General features: G+C 36.3%; 1 protein-coding gene across 2 annotated transcripts; it reads right to left on the bottom strand.

The window, feature by feature from the left end:
- Positions 1-2,048: 2,048 nt before the first annotated feature.
- LOC113310236 (potassium transporter 1-like) lies at positions 2,049-6,378 on the bottom strand. Of its 2 annotated transcripts, none has more exons than XM_026558835.1 (9): positions 6,065-6,378; positions 5,447-5,709; positions 4,999-5,244; positions 4,690-4,740; positions 4,333-4,593; positions 4,168-4,220; positions 3,969-4,083; positions 3,590-3,844; positions 2,049-3,488 (listed from the first exon to the last, which is right to left on the bottom strand). In XM_026558835.1, the coding sequence occupies exons 1-9, from the start codon at positions 6,079-6,081 to the stop codon at positions 2,476-2,478; spliced, it is 2,274 nt and encodes a 757-aa protein (XP_026414620.1). In that variant the 5' UTR covers positions 6,082-6,378; the 3' UTR covers positions 2,049-2,475. The 2 variants fall into 2 exon arrangements, with proteins under 2 accessions (XP_026414620.1, XP_026414619.1); XM_026558834.1 differs by having other exon boundaries at positions 5,447-5,690.
- Between the last annotated feature and the right edge of the window lie 21,145 nt (positions 6,379-27,523).

Raw genomic sequence — 27,523 nt, 5'->3', positions numbered from 1 at the left:
GTGCAGGGGGTAGGAGGTGTAGAAGTTGTAGAGATAGAGAAGAAGTGACCTAAAACTCCATGAGTAGTTTTGGAGATGAACTTCTTTACAACTGAGCCACTCATCATGAGTACTGAAGAGGTTGGTGGAGCACCCTGCAGTGTAATCTTCTTGTGATGGTGTTTGAAGGAAATACTCAACTTTGAGAAGTTAAAAAGCCCATCACCCAATTTTCTGAGCCAATCAGCTCCAAGCACAATATCACGACCCCTTAGAGGTAAGATTCTTAGATCCTCAGTAAATTTATGGCCTTGCATACTCTAGTGCAGTTGTGGGCATACACCAGTACTTACAGTTTTATTACCATTGGCAACAATCACCATCATGGGAGCAGTTTGACTGATAGTGCAGTGAATATTAGCGACTAAGGCACTATCTATGAAGCTAGTTGTGCTACCTGAATCAATTAAGATTGACGCTTTGTGTTTGTGGAGAATGCCAGGAATCCTGATTGTGTCCCCTGTAACAGTGCTTGTTAAAGCACACAGTGAAATCTCCATGTCAGAGTGAACTGGTGATTCCACAGCCTCTTCAAACACATCATCCTCAGTCTCTTGAGAATCAGAAGGCTCTATTTGAAGCACGAATATCTTTTGTTTCCCTTTGCAAAGGTGGCTTGGTTTATAAACCACATCACAATTGTAGCAAAGTCCTAAATCTCTTCTTATTTGCATCTCCTCAGGGGTTAGTCTCTTAATTGTGGGACTTGTAGTGGTAGGTTTATTCTGAGTGTTGAAAAAAGATTTTAGTGTTGGAGGTGTGGACTTTGGGGAAGTTAAAATGGGTTTAAGAGGGAAGGAGGGTGATGAATATTATCTATTAGAAGAATATGAGTGATTGAAAGACCTATTAAGTGGTTTGTGGTTTGTAGCTGCTAAGTTGAATTTCTGCTCTTGTAGTCGAGCCAGTGAAAAAGCTTCAGTAAGTGTGTCTGGTTGAAACATGGACACAGATTTACCAATTTCTTCCTTAAGTCCGCTCAGAAAACTTATAACAAAATAATCTTCAGTCAGGGAGGAATTCATGTTCAACATTAATGCTCTTAAAGACTCAAATGTTTCATAATAATCATCCACGGTGGAGAGTTGCACCAACTTATTAAAGCTACCCACGGAATTTTCTCCAATTGGATTTTCAAATCTAGCAATTAAATGAGTAGCTAAGTCTGTCCATGTAATACGATTTCGATTTACTTGAAAATTTAAAAACCATTTCTCAGCTTTACTTTCTAAATAAATAGCAGCAATATTTACCTTCAGATGGTCTTCAATCCCATTGAGCTTGAAATATCTTTCACTCTTTTGGATCCATCCGCGTGGGTTGTCACCATCAAATCGGGGAAAATCGAGTTTAGGAATTCGGTATTGAGGAATAGTGTATGATGGTGGTGTAAATGCGTGAGTCTCATTAGCTTCTGAGTGAGATCCATCATCTTTCTCAGGGATGTTCGGTGATTTCTCTAGGAATTTGAGGAGGGTATCGAACTGGTTTGATAGTTTATCGACGGCACCACGAACATCAGACACCTCTGTAACAAGTTTGTCATAAGATCCTTTGAGTTTTTCAACCTCTGATTCAACTTCCTTCAAGGTCATGATGAAAAAAAAATTGTGGGTTGATTTGAGTGAATTAGAACGACTCTGATGCCAAATGTTGTATAGTTACAACAATTTGTCAAACAGATAGAGAAATTTTGGATAGATTGGTGATAATTCACCTCTTGAATCGAGACTCGGGCCAATTCTATGCCCAAGAAGCACAACCAAAGAAGTATAACTTCATTTAAGTTTCAGATAGATAGAGGAGGAATTCTACAGGGCTTTTAATACCAATCACTAACCCTAGCTAAGACTCAATGGATGCAACACACGTGTCGACATCCGATACATCCAATCAATAATGATTAAGGCACAGAAGAATTACTAACAGCAGACTAGAGTAACTACTTAATTAATGAACCGAAGTACACTAATTGTCACACTGTAACAAAAATTTACTGAAGGGCAACAGATCTCAAATGACATGGAAATATCATTTTGCAATGAAAAAAGAAGAAGGTGTCGATGTATAAACTGTTAACGGATTGGAACCCCTTGATGTTCATGGTGCTTCTTCCCATTATTTACAAGGCTAGCTATACACTATATTCAAAGCTTAAATTACTCACCACTATAACACTAGTAAACTTTGATCCTCTAAAGAGTATTTTTACATGTTGCTTTGTACCATCAAAGGAAGTAGTATTATCTAAGATATTCAACTGTCAACTGTTCATGCTATGAATTAGAGCTTCCTTGTGAATGGCGAAACTTAAAAATGCATTTATGATTCTGAGAAATCTCGCCATCATTATTGAGGATAGTAAGTCGTCACTTCTTCTGACGAGAAAATGTATAGCAGAGACCTTGATGTGGAGTAGGATTGAGCAAAAGGTTTTTACACGTAATAGATCATGCCAACTTCAAGTAGAGATGTATAAGGCACATTTAGAACAACATCTGGTCCCCTGCAATTCTTGCTCAGGAAAGCAAAGACAAAATTGATGGAAAATCTCTTGAAAAATGATGATGATTTCTTTGCCTTTGCATAAGAATGCCCAAGGATATAAGCCACTCCAGATTCCTTAGCTCTCATTATCTGCAGTGATTCCTCCTTGAAGAAACGATTCTCTGAAAGATCATCTTCGGGTCTGACCACTTGAATATCGGATAAAGACTGCACCATATTCTCTTCGCGGTTTTGATGAGATAACATGAGCTTTGAAACATCGCAGGAATCAATATTGGAGATTGCATTGTTGATACATGATTTTCCTATTGGAGCGGACGTACATTGTTCATCTTCCATCTCAACAAACTGTATTATAACAGATACTAGCCTATTTTCGAAATCATAGTTCTCTTGTTGTAAATCTTTGTACCCATACCTGACAATACACCGGAACATGCCATGCTCTTTTGTGCCTACCCTGTCTACAACAAAACGTTCCCTTTCACTAACATATGGAACTTGTACCGATTTAACACACACAAATACTAACACCTGATGGAAAGCTGGCAAATTTGTCACAAAATGTCCGAAAACGGCCGGTACCCCAGTTGCCAGATCGGTGTAAACAAGTCCAATGCCTGGGACTCGAACCATGCCTAGGCTAGGTCCTAAAGCCACGATTCTTTTCATTGAAACCTTGTTCTCCATGTCGAATTGGTGTTTCTTCAATGTTCCATAGTTCCAAACATACATTATTCCCATACAGACGAAAGACAGAGAGAGTGGGATCCACCCACCTTCTGGGACCTTAATGATGCATGATGAGATGTATAAGAGCTCAATTGAACCGAACAATATCAGAAACGCGATAGCAGTGGTTATCCGTTGCTTCCATACGATTATTATAACCAAACACATCAAGCAAGTAGTCACAAACATCACAGTCGTCACAGCGAGGCCTACAAAGTCATCAAAAGAAATAACAAATGTTTCATGAATACAAAACGGAGAGGAAAGACAAGTAACATGGCACGCTTACGAAACAAATTCAGGGGTGTACCATAAGCATGACCCATCATGTTTGTGTCCCTTAATCCAATAGTGACCGCTAAACACAGGCACATCAGAATCCAGTTGATCTCTGGAATATATATCTGCCCGTGTATCGTACTTGAAGTATGAACAATCTTCACCCGAGGAAAGCAATTTAGTGCACAGCACTGGCTAACCATGGAGAAAGTAGCAGATATAACAGCCTGACTTCCCACTATAGCTGCAAACGTGGCCACTATGAAGACTGGCCAAAACACTGGCTCTGAAGATTGAAGAGGGAAAATAACATGAGGGAGCAGTTTTGAAGAATGAAATGAAGAACAACGTTTAAACAACAGTGTCGGAGCAGAGGGTCTGGCTCATACGAAGTGTTTAATTATCATTACCTGGTATTGCTTTATAGAAACTTCTCTGTATATCATCATGGTTTCTGGAAAGAAATGCGGCTTCCCCCATATAAGCAAGAACCAAGCAGGGATACACTAGAAATGAGAAAGCAACCTAGCATTTTGGATAAAAGTATAGGACATTAGTTTGCTTTCTTTTACTTGCTGGCTTGTTGATTAGAAATACAATTCGTTTTACCTTGACGGATAGAGGGGAAAAATGTCCTAAATCAGCAAACATGGTCTCGGAACCTGAAGAGTGGGGAGAGAGCTTTTTAGATGTCAGACTAGTACTATTCGCAGATGTGGTTATTTGCAAAGAATTACACAACAAGATGAAAAACATATAAGCGTGAAAGGCTACCTGTAATAGAGAGAACAACTCCCCCTAGCGACACCCAGCCTTCAATTCCAGTGGTTCTGAGGAATTTAAACATGTAAACTGGAGAAAGTGCATGGTATATTTTTGGGTTCCACCGGTAAATATTATATATGCCAATACCACTGATACATAGAAGCCATGCAGTAACAATGGGTGCAAATATAAAAGAAACTCTGTGTGTTCCATGATGCTGAAGGGAGAAAAGAACCACTAAAATCACACAAGAGATCACCACAATGTAATCTGGCAAAGACGAAATTGAAGAAGTTAGTTTTAACAAATTAGGTAGGATTCAATAGGTTGAACTATGAAGGTGGTATTCAAAAGCAAGGAACTTACTCTCGTGAAGTTTTGTCGTTTTAACTGAAATTCCTGAAACAGCCGAAAGAACTGAAAAGAAACCATCCAAGTCATTTTAGAGTGATACTTCACCGATAAAATTAGCGTTAAAAATCTAACTGCACCATAGAGTGGGACTACCAAAAAGGGAATTTCAATTTGCTCAATTGCGTTTGAAGCACCTATATATTTTTTTTTGGCAAACCTCAGTTTCCACATGAACAGGTCTGTTTAGCTCTAGTACTGACAGAGAAGAGAAATAGACAAGACTAAAGAGGATGATATGCTAATACATAGAAATTAACACACCTGAGATTGCTGGTGTAAGTACACCATCACCAATTGCCATACAGGTCCCCAAAAGTACAAAGATCAAGAGTACATTACGGAACTTTGGATGCTTTGCAAAGAATGATTTCAGCATAGCGCTCTGCCATGTGTCAGCTGAACCATCCATCCCATATGATGCCAATCTCTCATCTGCTTCTTGGTGGTTGGGTAGAATCCCAAGTCTCCCATGTCTGCAGAGGAGGGAGTACAGCGCGAAGGTACCACCTGCACTATGATCAATTAGTTGACAAGGCCTTTTTTTGTTTTCTTCCCTAATTTGTTAGGTCCCGTACTCATAATCTCCAAAGTAAAGCAACGGTTTTCATCAATTTTGATAGATATCATTGGATTTTCAACCCAAGTTCCAGCTAAAAGTTACTAACTTAGTTCAACAGAATTTACAATCAGGGAAAGGACAAAAGTTTACCTTCACCGTTGTCATCGGCCGACAGCACAAAGAATATGTACTTGAAAAGAGGTATGAGAGTTAAGGTCCAAAAAATAAATGATAGTACTCCATAAACCTCCTCATCATTCTCATGTAGGCTCAATTTCCCAGAGAAGGTGGTTTTGTACACATAGAGAGGAGATGTACTGAGATCACCATAAACCACTCCGAGACTCTGGTAAGCGAGCGTGAGCACCGTTTTGATTGGAACCCTCTTCAATTTCTGGTTCAAGACACCAAATCTTAACATGGATAACAAAAAAAAATTGAATAAAATGAGCTCTTCCAAATGCACACAAGAAAATTCAATGCCAACCAATTCATAACCTTACATATTCAGTCAACACAGTTTTCATTTCTAAGCTCAATCCTTGAATTCAACTAATAACAACAACAAATCTCACATTCATGTTGATACAATTAAAAATTCTTCAGAAAATCAACCACAAAATGACCAATCAACCACATGAATGCAGAAACTATGATACTCAAATCTAAATCTAACATCTTTCAATTGATACACAACAAACATTTCATCCAGAAGCAAAAACTGAACAAAAGTACTCATGCAAAAAGAAAAGGAGAAAAAAAGAATACCTGTTCAAAAGACCCATTTTCTACAGTTTCTACAGAAGCAGCTCTTGCATTCATGGCTGCTGGAAGATTTAAATCAGCAAAGAAGAAGAAGATGAAGAAATGTACAAAAACTTTAAAGAGAGAATGAAGTTTTTCAGGGTTCTTTAGTCTACCAGAGAGAGTATTGTTTATTATTTATGGGTTTCATTTTTAAAGATTGTTTGTTCAGAGAGAATATTGGAGGAAGTGGGTAGTAACTGAGTAGTAGTTAAGTAAGTCGTGAGCAGGAAAAGTGTGTGTGGGTGATTTACAGAGAAGAAGCTTATCAAATGCATCAGGAGTTTTTATAGGGAAACCCAAAACCCAGAAGGAAAGAAAAAAATCATTTTAATTTTTTACAAAGCACCTTAAAATATGGACCCATCAGCATTAATATGGGTGGACCACTTCAGTTGGTCCTGCAGTAGCAATATATGCATGTCCCAAACTCATCCACACTTACCTGGCTGGCATTTGAATGTGACATCATCAAGTCAATCAATCACATTTTTAAGCCCTTGCTGCCTTGCTAGAGTAATAATAGTATCATTGGTGTGTTTGCAAAACCTGGTTTGACTGGGGTGGTTCCAGATTAATATATTTAATGAGACAAAAGTTATGTCATTTGGAAGTAAAAGACGCCACCCCTTAACCATGTATTTTTTAAATGACTGATATATCCTTGTTAAAAAATTTGATTAGCTTAATTAGTTGAGTTTAGATGGATTAATTGAGTAGATTAAAACTTGTATCCCATGAGTTCAATCAACACCAGTTCTGAATTTTGTGAAAAGTCGGCCGGCAAGGTCTACGGATGAAGGACATGCCGACTATATCTGGCCAGCAGGGTCTACGGATGAATAACATGCCGACCATATCCGGTAGGCAAGGTCGGTGAATGAAGAAGATGCCGACTTTATTATTTTTGACACACAGGAGACTGTTGTAAATGTTTCACTAATCGGCATCTTATTGATTTTTTACCTTGCGAGCTACCTTATAGTCGGCAAGGTCGACAAAAAATACCTTGTCGACTATAGGATTTTTGACATACAGAGAAAGGTGTTACAAATGCATGATTAGTCGGCAAGGTATTAATTTCATAACCTGCCGACTAAACTATATTCGGCAAGGTATAAGGATGAATACCGTGCCGACCCTGTAAATGCAAATAGAGATGAAAAGTCGGTACAATATTTAACCTAGGAAGATGCCGACTTGGTCGGCAAAAAGAAACCATGCCGACTGTTGATAAAAATTTGGATCATACCGGATTTGAGATTGGGTATGATTTTGTACCCAATCTCAAAACCCGTATAACCCAATTTTTTTCTTTTTCTCAAAACTCAAGAGAGTAATTTTTCTTAAGCGGATGATTTTCAAACTCAGATCATCGATATCATCACTCAATTATACTGGCTTGAATAGTTACACATTAGATATTTTATTTGGGTTAAACACCAATTCGATGGAAAATATTTTGATCTAGCAGTGCTAGATCATAAAGTATCTAGCAGCATCTCTACCGTCTATTTAGTTAGATATGACATCATTGAACCCGAGAATTTAACCATGGTTATCGGAATGTTTTCACTATTTTTTGTCGCATGATCTTCAAATCTACTGTAATTTCTTATGGAACATTATCACTTCCAGTTACATGTTCGTTATTGTATCACGAAATATATATCGTTTGGTTACCTTGAATGGAGAAGATAACCGTGGTTACCTTTGTGTTAGCTGATGTCATATCTAACTAAATAGACGGCAGAGATGCTGCTAAATACTTTATGATCTGCTAGATCAAAATACTTCCCCAATTGGATCGGGTCGGAGTATATATACTCGGATGCGCACAATGTGTAACATACCTCTTTGGTCAAAAGGTGGATCCAACCGGCAAAAAGATTCAAAACAAACCAAAAATAAAAGTACATGAAGATTAGAAAAGGTTTTAGATTAGCTAATCAAAGTGTTAAAAAAAGATTAAATGAGTTCGGCAGAGGCTTTTCGTATGCATCTTGATGTCTTTTTTCTCAAAGAGGTCCGTTTAGTTTGGTGATAGTCCTTAATTATTTTTCAAAGACTTTATTTAGTAGATGGTTGTTTTGCATTAAAGACAAAGATCTCTCAGTAATGACATCATTCATTTCATTATTTTTTTTAGTTTATAGATAAATTTGATTTGATTTGATTTGATTTGATTCCTACCACAAAACCAAAATAGAAAAATTTGTGACATTCAAAGATATCATTGTTTGGTTGAAACAGTAGTCAACCTAAATGAATGAAGTTTTGAGAGAGTTAGGTTGATTGACTCATTATGCAACTACCAGTTGATACGAAATCCTAATTTTTCTTGAATGTTATGGGTGTGAGGAGTAAGGACAAAACAGCTCCCTACTACACATCCCATCGTATATTATTGTTGGATGGATGTGTGTAAAGTCCCTACAAATAAAGTTGTTTAGTCTCATCCGTGCATGTATATAGTCCATTTTGCTTAAAAAGAAAAAGAAAAAAAAAATATATAGTCCATTTCACCGCAAATCCATTTATGTTTATAGCTTGTTTGGATGGTACATCTGAAATAGTTTTTCGACTTTTAAAATCGGCCAGTTTGGATGTTGAATTTTAGAACGATTTTTAGAAATCGAAAAAGTAATTTTTTGTGAAGTAAAATTGGGTTGCTTCTGACTTCTACTTCTGGAGAAGCATAAGTCAGAAGCAGAGTTGTATACAAATGCGGTGTTATTTTTTTGTGAGATATTTTATGATGGGTTTGGATGTAGAATTTGAAAGGCGGGATTTATGGGTTCTGGAGTTTAGTGGAATTACTTTTCTCTCAGTACGTTTGGTTGCCCCAATCCCTGGAATCACGTTTCTTGCGGGAATCATTTTTCCAGCAAATCCTTCATATGGAGTCCGACCCCTCCCCCTAAGATTTGATGGGAAACTTATTAAGGGATTTGTGGACCCACTTTTTTTTTAACTCTAAATCCTATGTACATTTTTAAGATCCTTAGGGTAATCCAAACACTACATAGATTCTAAAGCAAGAAAATTCTAAAAATCCTAGGAAGTTTAACTGAGTTACCAAACATACGAAGGATTTACATGAATCCCGGAATTTGTAATACTAACAGCTTATAAATTTTTGGAAATTGTGAATTCTGCAAATAAATCCACCATTATTTTATTTTTCCGTAAGAGAAGATTTAGTTATTATTAATATCTAAGTCGTACATAACCCTAGTGAGTTTAGTCCCATCATTGTTTGTAAAATTACTTCCAAAATCTTATAAACTCCTGGAAATTGTAAATTCCGCAAACAATCCCACCATTATTTTATTTTTCGTAAGAGAAGATTCAGTTATTATTAATATCCAAGTCGGGATAACCCTAGTGAGTTTAGTCCCATCACTGCTTGTAACATTACTTCCAAATCCTAATAAATTGGCTTAGGCCAGTTTTAGTTAAGATTATCACTCCAATGCAGTCTGCTTATGCCAAATGGAAAGATTGTTGATAATAAATTTATATCCCAAGAAGTAATTCACACAATGAAGAAAGATCGAAAGAATGGTGGTTCTATAGGGCTGAAATTAGGTATGAGAAAAACTTTTGATATGGCCAATTGGTCCTACCTTCTACAAGCAATGATAGAATAATGTTTTAGTACTACGTTTATAGTACTGCTTTATAATGGGGTTTAGGGGAAAAAATTCACCCCTACTAAGGACCTTAGACAGGGAGATCCCTTATCCTCTATATGTTTCTTATATGTATGGAAGGTCTGTCCAGATTGCTTAAGAAAGCTTAGATTTCAAATAAAATTAGAGGTGTAAAGGCAACGTAAGACAGTGTAGCCACTTTCTCTTCGTTGATGATCATCAACTATTAACCAAAGCCTCTCTTAGTGAGGTTAGGAATCTGCCAGAAGCTATTCACATTTTCAGTAACGTCACCAGACAAATGATTAACTTTTAAAAGTCTAGTTTTTTTTTCAACGTCATATGCCTAACAAATTCAGCAAAATGATCTTGACAATCCTGAAAGTTCAGAAATTTTTAATGATTGGTAACTATTTAGGAACTCCTCTCTTCATTGTTCGTACCAAAGTGAAGTGCTTCAAATCTGTGAGATTCAAAATCCGACTTCAAAATTGGTCTAGGAGAACTTTCTCTCAGGCAGCTAGGGTATTGGCTGTCAAATCAACCCTATAATCATTTTATATTTACCATATGGGATGGTATGTGATTCCCAAGGCCGTAACCAGCCAACTTGCTTCCATCCAAAGAGACTTCTGGTTGAGAAGAAGGAAGGCACCAAAAGTAATAAATATTTAAAGGCTTGAACAAGCATTAATAAACCTATACTGAATGGTGGACTAGGACGCAACATCGCTTCTAACAATCTTGCTCAACTAGAGAGACTACCATGGGATCTTCTCTCTAATTCTGATGCTATGTGGGATGTTGCGCTACAAGACAGATATTTCAGTAAATGTTGCCACCCTCTAGAACCTAGAATGTCGAAGAACTTTTCTTGGAACTGTAAATGTATCCAAGAAGGTATGTTGTTAGAACACTGCTCGGTCGAACTCGCAAGCGTTGTTATCTCAAGCTTGTTTGTCAAGTTTAGTTGTCAAAACTATAAGTCTTGATTTCTAGTATACTTATAGCTATGTCTCGTATTAGGATAGGATGTATAGTTGATCTTTAGACTTCACGGCATTCATCGATTGAAGATGAAAAACTACTAAGGGGACCTTGTGGAACTTCATTAACAAAATTTATGTGGAGACTTGAACTCATCTATCACTCAGAAGTATATTTTTATTCTATCTCCTATTGAGACAAAAGTCGTATAGCTATATAGACTTTACATTATACACATTTGATATTTCGAGCTGAGTCTAAATCGCTTATATCTTTATCGAAATATGTGTTGGAAAGCTTTTTGCTTTAACCACGTTCATCATTATTCTTGATGAAAGTCAAAAGATGATCATGTGAAAAACACTTGGTAACATCTTACATGATTTGTGTGAGACGGTCATTTGATGTAGGCTTGGAATGTTTCGTATTGATCATTTGGTTACTTGAAAATTGCTTTTAAGCTAATAGTTTGTGTGAGACGGATATTTACATCTTCTAAGAATGTTTCAATGATTGAAATGAGAGTTAAGAGTTAAAACCCATGTATGGATACATTACGGTTTGTGTACTTAGTGTACGAACTGTTTTGTCGGAATTCACGACCGGAAGTTTGCATACCCATTCGCAAACTTATTCAATTGTTTAAGTCAGGGTACTTAAGTTTGAATACCCGCTCGCTAACTGATTTAACTGTTAAATTCAGGGAACCAAGTTTCCGTACCCGTTCGCAAACGGTCTTAACTGAGTTCGGTCCGGAGCTAAAGTTTGCGTACCCATTTGCAAACTGTCGGCTTGTGACCAATGTCCGGAACTTAAGTTCTTGTACTCATTCTCAAACTTAAGTGGTTCAAGTTCTTAAATTGGTTAAGTATGATTTCATACTCATGAACAAATACATTTATAAATTAAGGAATATACAATCTTTGCAAACCGTGGGTAAAATATTCATGAACTGATTCTTTTAAATCAAACCGATTTTGCTTCAATTATATCTTGTATACTTCTATGAGAATATAAAAAATGAACAAGTATATGAGTAACACAATTAGATTCATTTGATTACCTATTGATCTATAAGTGTTAAGATGAACAAGATTAAGAGAAAAATGTTCATATGGCTAACTTAGGTTAACTGTTATTAAGCCAACTCAATATACACTTTTAGGTACGGTTACCCATATCTAAATGAAAGTATATTTCATTTGTGTATGACAAGCTAAGACAATCTAACGGTTGAAAGATATTAGCTTGAATCTTAAATCAGGTTCCATCTAATGGTGAATATTGATTACTTTGTTCCAAAGTTATCAAACCCTGATTTTAAGACTATATAAGGGAGAAATCTAGAAACTGGGAACCCTAATCCCCACACCTCATGTGTGATACTAGTTGCGACTAGATTCGATTCTCCTTTAACCTAGGTTTTTCCTAAAACCATTATAGGTTAACGACTTAAAGACTTCATTGGGATTCTTAAGTGAGACCCAACTATTTTCTCTGTAGTTGCATGTTCTGATCTTAATTTATTCTATCGTATTGAGTACTATGTTCTCTAATATTTGCTCGAGATTTGTCTCTGATAGGTAAGATATAAAAAGTAATCATAAAGCTCTTCGTCTCATTCTTTGTGATTCAGCAATAACTTGTTCTACTACCGTATAGTTAAGTTATTGTGAGGTGATTGATATTACTAGGCTGTTCTTTGGGAATATAAGATTGGTGTATCAATTGGTTCCTATTCACCATAATTTATCAAAAGACGGAACAAAAACTCGTAAGTATTTCTGTGGGAGACAGATTTATCTATTCAATACAATTTACTGTGTGATACAATTTTTTTTATCAAGTCTTCGACTTTTTGTCGTATCAACTCTTAGTTGTGGGTGAGATCTGCTAAGGGAATCAAGTGCGCAGAGTTCTGTTGTGATTCAGAGGCGTATGGAACGCGACTGTACCTTAATCAGTGTGAGATTGGTTAGGGCTCAACTAAATTCCAGTCCGAAGTTAACTTGTAGTAGGCTAGAGTCTGTAGTGGCTTAATACAGTGGTGTTCAAATCTGGACTAGGTCCCGGGGTTTTTCTGCATTTGCGGTTTCCTCGTTAACAAAAAAATTGGTTTCCGTGTTATTTCTTTTTTGTATTATATTTTCTATATAATTGAAATATCACAGGTTGTACGTGTTCAATCAATTGGTAAATCCAACCTTTGGTTGTTGATTGAAAATTTATTGACACCTGAACCTTGGACTTTGGGTCCGTTCAAGTTTTTTCTCATATTAATTAGGCTCGCCGATTTCTATCTGTTTGATTTGCTGATTACATTGAGTAACATAGATATAATTCTTGGACGTATTTTCCTTGGTTGAGTCTGACTGTCTAGTTGATTCTCTTGGAAATATTTTGGATTTAGTCCATACAGATTTCCGAAACTAAATATTGGGTGTGGTTGTTAGACCCCCGCTTTTTCAATTGATAACATTCTCTATAATGTGACATTTGACACTTTGTCAGAAGCTGAAATGGCACTCATCAGAACTTTAAAAAAATCAGCTGAGGTTATTGATTTTCAAGATTCTAAAATAAAGTCTCTTGAAGAAAAACATGCTAAGCTCATTTATGAACTTGTGAAGTCTCTTGATCGAGAACGGGAACTCTACGTATAGTTGAGTCCTTCTCTGACAATATTGAAAAACTTATTCAATAAACTACTATACAACGTGAAAAGATTGGTGTTCTTGAAGATATTGTTAGAGAAAAACGTTTGATCGAGACACATTCATCAGATCTGAACAATTTCTGCTAAACCAGGAACAGTGCAAATCCTTGGAAAAGGAAAACTCTGTTTTAATGAGCAAACCTTCTTCTGTGCCAATCTTTAATTCTCATATGGGATTTCAGTACGTGAAGCAAATTAATCCAAAGGAAGAGTCTGCTAATAAATGTTTAGATAACTTGCAATTTTCTAATAGGGCTACGAATCTAAAACAGGTTCCTTCCGATGTTTCTCTTCCACGAACATGTTCCTTCTGCGGGAAAAGAATTATTATGATTCACATTGTTTTACTAAAAGAAACAGAATTCTGATTTTCAAAATCTATTTTTTTTACCATCGACATAGTGAATAGTCGGATGACATCTACGATGGATTTCATTCCTACAGAAAACCAGAATTCTCATGCACAAGGTTTCCAAAGTCACCCATCTAGAAATCGCTACAGAAATCGTATCTGAAAATGCGGGGGTCTAACAACCACACCCAACAATTCACTTGACAATCTGAGAGGACTTACTCCAATATACTTTCTAGAGAATCAAATAGTCAGTCAGACTCAATCTAGAATAAAGTATATCAAAGAGTTTAATATCTCTAACTCTTAATTCAATCTGCAATCAGCAAATAGAAATCTGCGAGCCCGATTGAATATAAGAGGAATTACTTGAATGGTACCAAAGACGAATTTTCAAATGTCAATCAATGTAAATCAACAACCAAAGGTTGGATATTCTAATTTATTGATCTTAACGCACAACCTGTGGTATTTCAATTATATAACAAAATATAATGTGGAAAAGAAATAACACAGACACCAAAATTTTGTTAACGAGGAAACCGCAAATGCAGAAAAACCCCGGGACCTAGTCCAAATTGAACACCATACTGTATTAAGCCGCTACAGACACTATCCTACTACCAATTAACTTCGGACTGAACTGTAGTTGAACCCTAATCAATCTCACACTGATTCAAGGTATAGTTGCGCTCCTTTTGTCTCTGATCCCAGCAAGATACTACGAGCTTGATTCCCTTAGCTGATCTCACCCACAACTAAGAGTTGCTACGACCCGAAGTCTAAGACTTGATAAACAAATCTGTCTCACACAAAAAACTGTATAGGATTGAATAAATCTTTCTCCCACAGAAATACCCAATATTTTTTGTTCCTTCTTTTGATAAATCAAGGTGAACAAGAACCAATTGATAAACCGAACTTATATTCCCGAAGAACAGCCTAGTATTATCAATCACCTCACAATAAACTTAATCGACTAGCGAAACAAGTTATTGTGGAATCATAAACGATGAGACGAAGGTGTTTGTGATTACTTTTCTATATTGCCTATTGGAGATATAAATCTCAAGCCAATTTTACAATTGCACTCAATCACGATAGAAACAACAAGATCAGATCACGCAACTACAAAGAGAATAGTTGGGTCTGGCTTCACAATCCCAATGAAGTCTTCAAGTCATTAACCTACAGGGTCTGAGAAGAAACCTAAGGTTAAAGGAGAATCGCCTCTAGTTATGCAACTAGTAACACACATGAGGTGTAGGGATTAGTTTTCCCAGTTACTAGAGTTCTCATTTATATAGTTTTCAAATCAAGGTTTGCAATACAAGTTACCTTGGTAACAGAGCATTCAAAATATTCACCGTTAGATGAAAAACTTGATTCAACCAAGCTAGTATCTTTCAACCGTTAGATCGAACTTAGCTTGTTACACACAAATGAAATGTAACCTCATTTAGGTTTATGTAACCGCACCCAAACGTGTACACCATGTTGGTTCACAAATAGTTAACCGAGGTTAGCCATATGATTACTCTCATATCAACCTTATTCATCTTAATTATAACTAGTTCAAATGACTCAAATGAAACTAGTTAAAGAGTTGTTCAATTGCTATATTCTCATGGATTTATACAAGAACGCAATTGAAGCAAAATCTATTTTAATCACTCGAATCGATACATAAACATTATAGCCACGGTTTGCAAATATTGCATTCCTTATTGATAAATGTTTTAGGTTCATGTACAACCGATTTTAGAATTATTAACCACTTAGGTATGCGCACGCGTACTTAAACAAATGGATTTAAGTTTGTTTTAGTTTTCAAACTCAGCAAAAATTCACGGACGTGAACTTTCCGCCAGTATGTGTACGGGTACGCGTACTTTAGGCAACCGGATGAGTTTGGTTTTGGTTTTCAAACTCAACAGAAAATCACGGATGTGAACTTCTGCCAGTATGCGTACGGGTACGCATACTTACCCAATCCCCTACAACCTTTTTTATACACACAAGTATGCATACTTTAGGCTCCCGGTTTTGGACTTATAACACTAATGTGCGAACGCACTATGCTTATATCCAAAGATGGTTACATGATTCTAAACTCTTTATTTCAATCACTGAAACATTTTTTAATAATGACAATAGCCGTTTTCACACACTATTAGCATCAAAGCAATTTTCAAGATATTGAAATAATCATTATCGAAACATTCCAAGTCTTAAACCAAATGATTGTATCATACAAACCATGTAAGATGTTACTCGGCAATTTTCTCATGATATAAGATGAACTTGGTCGAAGCGAAAGCATACCAACACATATTTCGAGAAATATGTAAGCGAGATATACTCAGCTCGAAATCTCAAATGTGTATAGAGAAAACTATACCGTAACACGACTTATGTCTCAATACAGGAGATATAGTAGAAATAGACTTTCCAAGTGATAGATGAGTTTAAGTCTCCATATACCTTTTTTCGATGGAGTTCCACAAGATCTCCTTAGTAGTTCTTCGTCTTCAAGTGATAAAGCGTCGTGAGGTCTAAGCTCAACTACACAAACTATGTCCTAGTCCGAGACATCTATAAATAGGGTAGAAATCAAGACTTACATTTTTGATCACTAACATTGACAAACATGCTTGAGATAGCAATGCATGCGAGTTCGATCGAGCAGTGCTCTAACAATCTCCCCCTTTGTCAGTTTTAGTGACAAACTATCAATACATGTGGATTACAAAATAAATAAAAATTATAGCTTCTCATCCAAATGCTTGATCTCCTTGCATCTTCAACGCGACTCGAAATCTTCCTCACTTCCAAGTAATCCATGATCCTAAAGGTTGTAAGTTCAACATCATAGTTGTTGAAGATCCGTAACGATAACAATGAGAAAACAAATGCTCTCATTCATTTTTATACAGTGTCATAGTATTATTACACAACATCAAAGTTCAATTGTATCATAACTTTGACAACAATACTATGGTGATATGTATCACTCCCCCTTAGTGAATACTTCATCTCGACATAAAAACCACTCCCCCTTACATAATGATCCGTAAACCATATGTATTTGTAGTATCACACTACACATTAATTTTCCCTCTTTTTTTCAATATAAATTGGCAAAGGTACGAAAACTAGTGGGATCCTCATGAAATTTTAACAGAGATACTTCATGACCAAAAGAGAATGTCATATCAACTTATTTAGATGCCATCATAAAGCCGAAGCTAAATGCATTCATCAAGGAGTTTATAAAGATACAAGATAACCCCTATAATATTCCACAACCACACTCCCCACGAAGATTTGGCGATTAAGCACAAGTTCAAAAATAACTCTCCCCCATAAAATGTCATTCCCGAAAGAACAACAAAGGCGACCTTACTTTCACAAAAAAAGAAGGATTTCTTTGGACATAACCAAATCACATGAAAACATGCATTTGAGTCCAAAGTATTCAATTGAATTATTCACAAGAGAATTCATGATTAATCCAATCGAAGTGCACAATTAAATCAATCATAAGAAAACTCATAATTAATTCAATTGGAATTACACAACGAAATTAACCACAAGAAAGTGATCAATTCAATTGGCCATGCTCGTCATAAGAGAACTTACGGAGCAACAACTAAACTGACCACAATAGAATTATCAATTCAATTGGTTATGCTTAAACATAAGAAAACTTATGGAGCAACACGGTATATGCACAAAAATGTGGATCGCAGATCGACTAATACTGCGGAATAGACAAGGATTTTCTATTTTTTCATCACTATTTGCACAATGACATGTAATAGACTTAATCCTTGTAAACAAAAGTTTTATCCTTTCTTCTATCAAACAATGACATAAAAGGCTTTAACTTTTGTAATGTCAAAAGTTCATTCTATCTTCTATCAATACTTTCATACCGACATAATAGAGATAACTTTTGAACAAGTATGGGACAGTCACAGGTTCATGGACGTAAACAACATATCCCATAACAATTTGCAATATATAAAATCATAAAGATTAAGATTGCAAAAAAAAAATCATCTTCCAAATAACTTAGAATTTAAATAAATAAATCTAAAAACATTGAAGATGAAGATCGTTGGACATAGCTATGTGTACTCACAATAATGGCTATTCCAAACCCTAGTTATTCTTCTAAAAACATAAAAAGAAGATTTACTAGACACAAAGAACAAATATGAAAATCAAAAACACTTCTCAGGCAGAGATCAGATTTCAGGTACGGAGGCTTTACTGGTACCTAGACCTTCAAGTTTTTGACTGACAGAGTTGACAGCATCTTCAGACACGGCATTGAGGCGATCCTTAAGTTGTGTCCTCATAAGAGCAATTTCAGAGTTGACATTTATCAACTCGGTTCTTAACACATCAAGATCTTTGAGAGTGTTAACAAGTAACTTCTTTGCATCATTAAACTGATTAATAAAGTTTCGAACAATTTCATTAGAAATCTCTTCATCATCCTCAAAATCTGAGAAGTTACCAGGAGATTGAGAAGATGTGTCATCAACTTCCACTAGAGAATTTTCCTTCTTCTCTTCGAGACAAAAAAACCTTATCAAGAAATCCTCTTGGAAAAATACAAGTTCCCGACGGAGAAGCCATTCTTGATGAAAACGCAGCCTGAGTATGCGTACTTTTTAAACAGGGTTTGGTATTTAAAAGATTTCACAGGAACTAGGAGATTAGGGTTTATAAAGTCGGTATGTATTATGTAACAAGGATACCCATACGAACACAAACTTGGCCTGTTATCCATAAACAACTCAAGAAGGGAAGAGCTCAAAAACAACTTTTCAACAAAGAATGGTTGCCTATGTGAGAAGTTTCACAGATCTTCGCTCAATAAATTTTGTATACTCATATGAGAGAAAATTTAGAGCATAAGAGTAGCAATTTTTGATACACAAAATGTAGGATCAGAATCTCGCAACGATAATGTTTCAGCGAAATTACCAATGACAAAGCACAACAGCATCGCAGAACAATTTCGGAAATGATAAAATAAATGACGTCAGCTGAGATCACGAGAAAGATATGATAGTCCTGCGAAAATTAGAGAGTTTGCGAAATTAACATTTGTAAGGTTGCGAGAATGTCGCAGACTATACCCGAAAATAAAGGACAAATTAGTTGTCATCCATCATGTATTTCCCTATAAATAGTTGTTCGAGTTGTAAAGAGAGGGAGAGATCTTTTTTGAGTAAGAAACAAGTAAATAGGAGAGAGAAGTTTAGAGCAAAGGTCATTCTTGATTTCTTTATCTTTTCTTGTAAGAACATTCAGAGATTGATAAATAAAATTAAGAGTGTAAACCTAAAAATGAGTTGATTAATAGTGAGATCTTCAGAGATTGATAAATAAAATTAAGAGTGTAAACCTAAAAATGAGTTGATTAATAGTGAGATCATATGAGGGGTGTAGTGTAGGATTTCCTGCAACTACATAATGGTGCTAGAAACAGGGAGGTTTTGAAGATTATTTTAGAAAAAACTGAAGATTGATATTGAGATTTGTGAAAATTTAGAGTGATTGATTAAGAATTTTCCATAATTTCTTGCAATATTGTTAACATTGAAGAAATGGCTAGAAGAAGAAATACATCCGAACAACCGACTACTGTTAGAACAAGCAAAAGAATTGCTGGAAGAGAAAGAAGTGAAATGGGAGAATCTACTAGAATGAGAAGTAATAGAGAAAATCAAATTCAACCACCAATTCAACAAACACTAATTCAAGGGAGGAATACAGATTATGATAGGGTAAGCATACACACTTGGCAATCAAATTCGGCAGAAGAAGTAGAAGAAGAGCAACAAAACAGAAATTATAGACATGAAGAGAGAAATAAAGAAGCAGATGAAGGAATAATTCATGGAGATGAGGAAATTTGAGCATTAGAAACGTTGAGACGAAGAATACATGAAGAAAGAAGAGCAGAGGCAGAAGAACGTGCAAATTTAACAAGGAAAAATCACGAATTAAGGATGGAGAATATAAGACTACAGAATAGAAGATCGAGAAGTATTACAAAATCATATTCAAGATCGACTATAAGAGAAATGAGGCGAAACTCACCCACAATCAATGTTGGAAACAATTTTCAAGAAGAAATATCAAATCCTAATGAAGAATTTCGCGAAAATAGAGAAAGAGTTGATGATCTCTACGTTCCACAAAATGAAACTTTTGATGATGGGCAAAATGGTGGAAATCAAGAGAACGAACAACATCAGGGACGAAATGACCAAGATGGCGAAGGAAATCGAGAGGAAGGAAGAAGAATTTTACATGTGAGAGAAACTCAAAGAAATCAACAGACAATTGAAGAAGAAATTTAAAGACATTATGCTGAACAAGCACGTTTAATTTGCGAACGTGAAAGATTGAGAGCGGAAATGGAAGAACAAGAGCTTCAGGAGACAATTCTCCAGAACAATCATGACAATCGAGAAAGAAGACGTACACAAAACCGGAATAACGGTAATCTCAATGAAGAGTATGATAGAGTAAAGAGGATGGCTGAAAGACAGCGAGTTGAATTGATAAGAAATGAACAAAATCATGGAGGGGGAAATGAAAGGCATCATCATATGCGAATTCAAGATAGAGAGGAGGAAGAGAATCGCAGAAGAAAACGAGATGAGGATAATGAAGAAGAAATGCAAAATTTCGCGAGAGAAGATAGACATGAACGCAGAAGAAGAGAGGCGAAACTAAAGAGACCAATGGGTCAAGATTCAGGTGTAAATAAACAAATCTTGAAATAATTAGAAGAAATGATAGGAATTCTAAATAATAGAGGAGAAGTAGGTAGAAGACAATTGGATGAAGCAATAGAAGAAGCTGCGAAAACTCCATTTACAAGGGAAGTACAATTAGGAGGAATACCACCGAAATGCAATTTGCCCGCATTAACCAGCACTTTTGATGGAACAACTTGTGCAATTCAACACATTAAAGCCTATGTGAGGTGCATATTACAATGGGAAAATCATGATTCCGTATTGTGCAAATATTTCGCATCCAGCTTAACAGGAGAGGCGTTAAAATGGTTTGAAGGTCTACCAAAGAACACAATAACCTCCTTCAATCATTTGCAGACTACATTCTTGGGGGCGTATATAAGTAATAATTCCTCGTGACCTGGTATAGAAGTTGTGTTTGGATGAAAACAAAGGATTGGCGAAAGTTTGAAACACCTGACTAAAAGATGGAGAACTATGTGTAGAGAAATGGCTGGCCGTGTAGATGAGAGATATCTTATATTATCATTTATCAATGCTATGTTCGCAACAAACCTATTGTATATCCAAATTTTCAGAGTCAAGAATACGATCACAATGACTGAGTTGCGGAAACTTCAAGAAGAATACATTGCTCTAGAGGAAAGACAAAATGAAATGGAATCATATCCAGTTGCGAACACCAGCTCACAAACAACGAATGCAAGCTTATTACCCAAGCTAATAAACACAATGGTGAATACTTCGCAAGTACAACAAGAGAAGGTGACAAGTAACAATCAACAGAAACTGGTAGCTATGAGAAGCTGAGATCAAGAAAAGTATGAAAGAGAAAGAAATTTCTACAATCGTGGAGGAAATAACAAGATTCAAAGACTCGATCAACCGCAAGAAACTTATGGAGGTCAAAGACAAAACTATAATAGAGGACAAGGAGGTCACAAGGTAGTATGGGAAGAAATCAAGATGCCACCTCTAAATGCAAGTGTAGAGAAGATATGGGAAGCTATAATCTTGATGGAGAATATACCAACACCTTGGAACATGGGAATGGAACCACCTCCAAACCACAGAAGTCATGAGTTTTGTTCTTATCATCATTTTCATGGACATACCACAAATGATTGCAGAAATGTTAAAAGAATCATTTTGAGAATGATAGATCAAGGAAAACTAAACGACTTTCTGGTAGGGCATCCACAATCTCAACCACTGCCACCACCACCAGAACATAACAAAATGAATACGATGAAAAAGAAAGAAACATTCTTCAAAGAAGTTGGTGCAAAAGCAAAAAATCTATTCTGTCACTCTATCGTACATTCATATAAGACAATTGAATATTTTCATGATAATGTTTTGAGTAGAGTGTTCGCAAGAGATAATGATGGAAGAGAAATTATGAATATTGCGAAAATCTCGCCACTAGAGGAATGACAGATACAGATCATTTCTTTTACCGTAGAAGAAATTCCCGAAGGAGAAGAGGTGCATGACAATCCATTGGTAGTGAAATTAGAAATTAATCCAAAACCGAAAGAAGATGAGGATGATGAAGCTGAAGATTCATGGGCAATCAATAGAATTCTAATTGATACTGGAAGCTCTGTGAACATCTTATTTTATCATACTTATAAAACCATGGGTGGAAGAGATGATGATCTTATACCATCAACATATAAGATATATGGTTTTAATGGTACTGCTAACAAGCCTAAAGGGGAGTTTTCTATGCGAATTCCATTGAAGGGAATATCTTCTGAAATCTTATTCTGTGTCGTTGATGTAGAATCACCCTACAATGCTGTAATTGGTCGACCTTGGCTACATGGGATTCTAGGTGTAGCTTCAACTTTTCACCAGTGCATCAAATTCCCTCACCCCAGTGGTGTAGGAATCATAAAGGGAGATAGGGTTGAAGAAAAGAGGTGTTACGAAACTGAGATAGAATCTTGCGAAGGAAGAGAAAACAAGAAGGAAAATTGGCGACACAAAATCAAAGATACACAAAGAAGTGAGAGGTTGATGGTGGATACAATTGAAAGGAAGGGATGAGAGATGTTGCGAAATTCAGATATGACATGATGATTTGCGAAACTCTCGCAGAGATAATGAATTTTACAGAAAATAATCAGAGAAAAATGACAAAAGAGAAAGAGCTGAATCTTTATGGCGTACACCCTAGTTCGCGAATACAATTTCGCAAGAGGCAAATGTAAGACCTAAAGTACGTCATATAAGGGGGTACCTGTTGCATGGCTTAGGGAAAGGCTACACCGCCACCGGAACCTGAGTCATGGAGATTTGGGGTCAATAAAGCCCATCCGGGAGAGGCACCTTGGATTCTCAACTTAAGCATATGACTTAGGTTGGGCGACTTAGGTAATAAGGACTCTACCAAGGAGTGCATATCTGATCAAGGCGCCGAGGTACACGGTTGAGTCAAGAGTGCCAGAGACGTTTGAAGCGTACTTTGCCATTCTTGACAAGTATTGGATTATACTGCACTCGGCCTGAAGAAAACCCCACTTAGGGTGCAGTCTCGTAACCATAAACCCTATAGGTAAAAGGGATAAGAGGCTGCGAAAACAACTGGTTATTTTTAAGACTGGATGGGAGGAGCCAACCTTGTATGGTAGAAGTACGCCTCCTTGAAGGGGCAACCAGGGGGGATATAAGGGCGGCACCCTCCATTAGGGAGCTGATAAGTGTCTTAAGACGCAAATATCATGAGGCTTTTTATTCGCAAGGATATTAAGTCTTGTCATAGTTGTGCAACAATCGTGAAGAGGCAATAATACAAAAGAAAAGGATAAGACGAGATCAATGGGTTTTCGCATGAAAGTGCGAAGACGTCCTGCGATTTCGTCGCAAGACAATGTCATGGGGCTTCATTCGCAAGAATATTTAGGTCATGTAGGCTATGTCGCAACATTCCTGAAGAGGCCATAATACAAAGAAAAAGTTAAGGCAAGATCAATGGGTTTTTGCATGAAAGTGCAAGGACGTCCTGCGATTTTGTCGCAATGACAAGAGGTGGCATAATAAGACCTTTAATTAGGAAGGCAAAATAAGACCACACAGGAATGAGATTTTGAAAAGAAACAAAATTCACTTCGCATAAGATTGCGAAGTTATACAATAAGAATTTTTTTATGAAATCTCCATTTGGATTCAAATAACAGAGGCAAGTATGGGAATGTATGAAATTAGAAAATGTTATTTGTCTCCATATGAGAGATTTACTCAAAGATTCAAGAATTAATGATTATATTGATTAACTGTATTGCAAAGAAGAATTGTTTTAATTAATGCAGGTCAAAATGAAAGAAACACAAATATACAGAAAGAAGAAATAAATGTACAAGTATTACAAAGAATCAAGAAAGAAGTAAATACTATTTCTTAGTTAATCCTTCATTATCTTCATCAGACTTGTTCCTTCTTCGTCTGCGTCAGAATCTTCATCACCATCAGAACTTCCATCACTATCAGATTCTTCATCGTCAGCTTCGCTATCAGGATAATCAAACTGGGAGTATTCTGTGGGATTTCTTCCAAGAGACAAGGATAATCAGAATGTGGGATATTATGATCGTCACAAACCATTTGGATAGTTTGATTGCGAAAATGCATAGCATCATTCTTAAAATTCGCAACAGTGATCTTGATTTGATTCTTTAATCTAGAATACTTGTCGTTGCGAGAAGAAAGATTCTTTGCGAGTTCCTCCTTTTCAGCTTCAGTTCTTCAATCTTTTCACGATATCTATTTTCAGAATCTGCGAACAAAAGACAATCAATTATTAACTTGATGAGAATTCATAAGAAGCAAAAGATTAGTAAAGAAGAGCAGTTAGTAACCTTCTCTGTCAGAAATCATATCTCTAATCAAGGATGATGCTCAACTTGGAGACTAACATTTACACCTAAATCTTTTCTAGCATCATCTAATTTTCGCAGCCCAAACAAATTCATCCTCACTACTTATGAAGACGAGAACGAATTTGATTTTCCCTTTCGCAGAGTTCGATATTCTTGCGGTTAGCTTCATCTCGTTCAAGTTGAACTTCAAGAAGAGCCTCTTGGAATTTCGCCAAAGCCTTGGCACCTTGATCAGAGATGCGATCCTTATCATCTATGAGACCGCTAATTTTGGTTCTTAACTCATTGGTTTTCTCTTTAGAATCAAGAAGGAGACGCTTAAATCGGTTGGCTAAGCCTAAACTAGATCTATGATCAATTTCTAAGAGGCGAAATTTAGATCTAAGCTCATTTAGAGAAAGAGGAAATTCTATCATTTGAGAAGCTATTTAAGGAATTGTTAAGACGTCAAGAAGGGTATCATTATCCAAGGCATTAGGAAATGAACGAAGAAGGGTAGCTTCATCAGAAAGACCATAAATGTCTGCAAAAAGGATCATTTAAATAAGATAAAAACAGGATGAATGAATAAAAAAAAAAAGTAACATACCGTAAAGCTGATTATTAGCTTGCTGAAGACTAGAATTTTGTTCTTATACGAAGAAGAATCAATTTCTAATTGTCTATTTTTCTCGCGAAGACCTTTAACTTCAGCTTCCAATTCTTCATTCTTTTGCGAAATTGAAGATTCTTCTTTTCAAGATTTTCACGTCTTCTCTCTAGATCTGAGGCAACAAAAAGAAGCTTTTCCAGCCTGCGAAAAATATAAAAATATTAATATAGAAAGAAATTTTGAGTTATAACAATGAAGAAGTAAAAGGATAAAAGTATACCAGACTATTGAGAGAATGCAAGAAGTCGGGAGTCACTGATCTAGAAACTCCACGAAGAGAGCTATCACCATCCAGTAAAGGGACATCGCAAAGGGTAGCGAGAGCTAGTATTTGCGAATTGGCTATCTCCCATTCCTTGTAGAGAATCAGAAAAGAGGCCAGAAGCTTAGCCATAGAAGATTCAGGTGGAGAATCTTCACTTGCAGCAAGATCATCGTTGTCCTCATCACCCTTGTCACTTTCGGAATTTTCGTGAGGAGGAATATTTGAAGGAGAAGAAGAACGAACTTTCCTTTTCTTTGGAGGAGGACCAGTTGATTTTTCCCTGCGAAGAGCACCTTTACCTTTATCACCAACTTCGCAACATCGGCAGATTCTTCTACTTCAGCAATAATCTTCACACACAGATAGAAATAAGAAATGGAAGCATGGAAGTAACAATATATTGTTTAAAATCATAAGAGAAAATTTCTTACCTCATCTGTGTATGAGCGAAGAGCTAACAGAGTACTAGATTTCCCAGTGTTATAACTATCTTTCAGTTTTTGGATCTGCGGAATGTCGCAAGAGTTAGCGAACAGAATCAATAAAGAAATATAAAGTGAGTTAAATGGGAAGAAACATACCTCTTTCTCTTCTCGGGCCAAGAGAAAACCCAAGGTTGATAAGCAGCGAGATTCGCAGGAAGAACATTTGACCCAGCAATGTAGGGTCCTTTTAGCATTAAAGGAAAAACACACCATTTATCATCTTTGGATTGGCGAGGAGTTGTGTTTTTACCAGAATGCCAGTCAATATCTTGCATGAAATTTTGGCTTCATCATGTTATCTTTCTTTTTAAGCGAATACCCCAGCGAGTATTCTCTTTCTTCATGGAGATAAGTTCATAGTTCTCAAAGAAATTCGCTACTGTATATTTCTCAGCAACTATCTCTAGGTTTGCGAATTTAGGATCCCTAAGTTCTTTGGAGTACAAAGATCCTCTACCAGCACCACGATTAGCGAACTCTAGCATCAGACGGATGCAGTCCCCACTCAGTTGGAAGATAGCTCGCGAAAATCCCGAGTGAGCGAGAATTTCATAAAATAAAGGAAGTTGGGTTATAAAGAGGAATAGGGAGACCTGCGAGAATCTGACCTAGCGAAATTATGATTGATTGATCATCACAATACTGATCAGAGAAAAGTTTGACAGAAAGAATTGATTTGGCATTTTCACCAGGAATGGTGAGAGTGTGAAACCTTTCAGCAAGATCTTTTTGGACATCTTGTAAATTCTTCTCATATCTATGACCACTTGGAGCCATGTTTGAATATAGAGTATGGGAATGAATAAAAAAAGAGATTGAAGGGGAAAAATTACAGCAGCAGAATTGCAGAAGAATAACAGAGTTGCAGAGATGAGAGAATAAAAAGAGAAGAAAGTAAAAAAAAGTGGAAGAAGAGTAAGAAGAGTATATAAAGGAGATTTTTTTACTCGAAGAAATAAACACCATTAAGACGAAGAGACGTGAGCGGTTGAAAAGTAGCGGTTACAAAACGTGTCAAGAAATAAATGGAAGAAGATACGTGTGATAAATGCAAATATGAAAAGATGAACAGTGCGGCATTTCTCACATCATTCTCTACTTTGCAGAAAGATATGAGAAGAGGCAAGATGTAGGATCAGAATCTCGCAACGAATGTTTCAGCGAAATTACAATGACACACAACTCGCAGAACAATTTCAGAAATGATAAAATAAATGACGTCAGCTAGATCACGAGAAAGATGATAGTCCTGCGAAAATTAGAGAGTTTGCGAAATTAACATTTGTAAGGTTGCGAGAATGTCGCAGACCATACCCGAAAATAAAGGACAGATTAGCTGTCATCCACTATGTATTTCCTATAAATAGTCGTTCGAGTTGTAAAGAGAGGGAGAGATCTTTTTTGAGTAAGAAACAAGTAAATAGGAGAGAGAAGTTGAGCAAGATCATTCTTGATTTCTTTATCTTTTCTTGTAAGAACATTCAAGATTGATCAATAAAATTAAGAGTGTAAACCTAAAAATGAGTTGATTAATAGTGAGATCTTCAGAGATTGATAAATAAAATTAAGAGTGTAAACCTAAAAATGAGTTGATTAATAGTGAGATCATATGAGGGGTGTAGTGTCGGATTTCCT

Source organism: Papaver somniferum, chromosome 9, assembly GCF_003573695.1.
Source record: "Papaver somniferum cultivar HN1 chromosome 9, ASM357369v1, whole genome shotgun sequence".
In the NCBI taxonomy this organism is placed as follows: Eukaryota; Viridiplantae; Streptophyta; class Magnoliopsida; order Ranunculales; family Papaveraceae; genus Papaver; species Papaver somniferum.
This window is presented reverse-complemented; position numbering and strand designations above follow the sequence as displayed.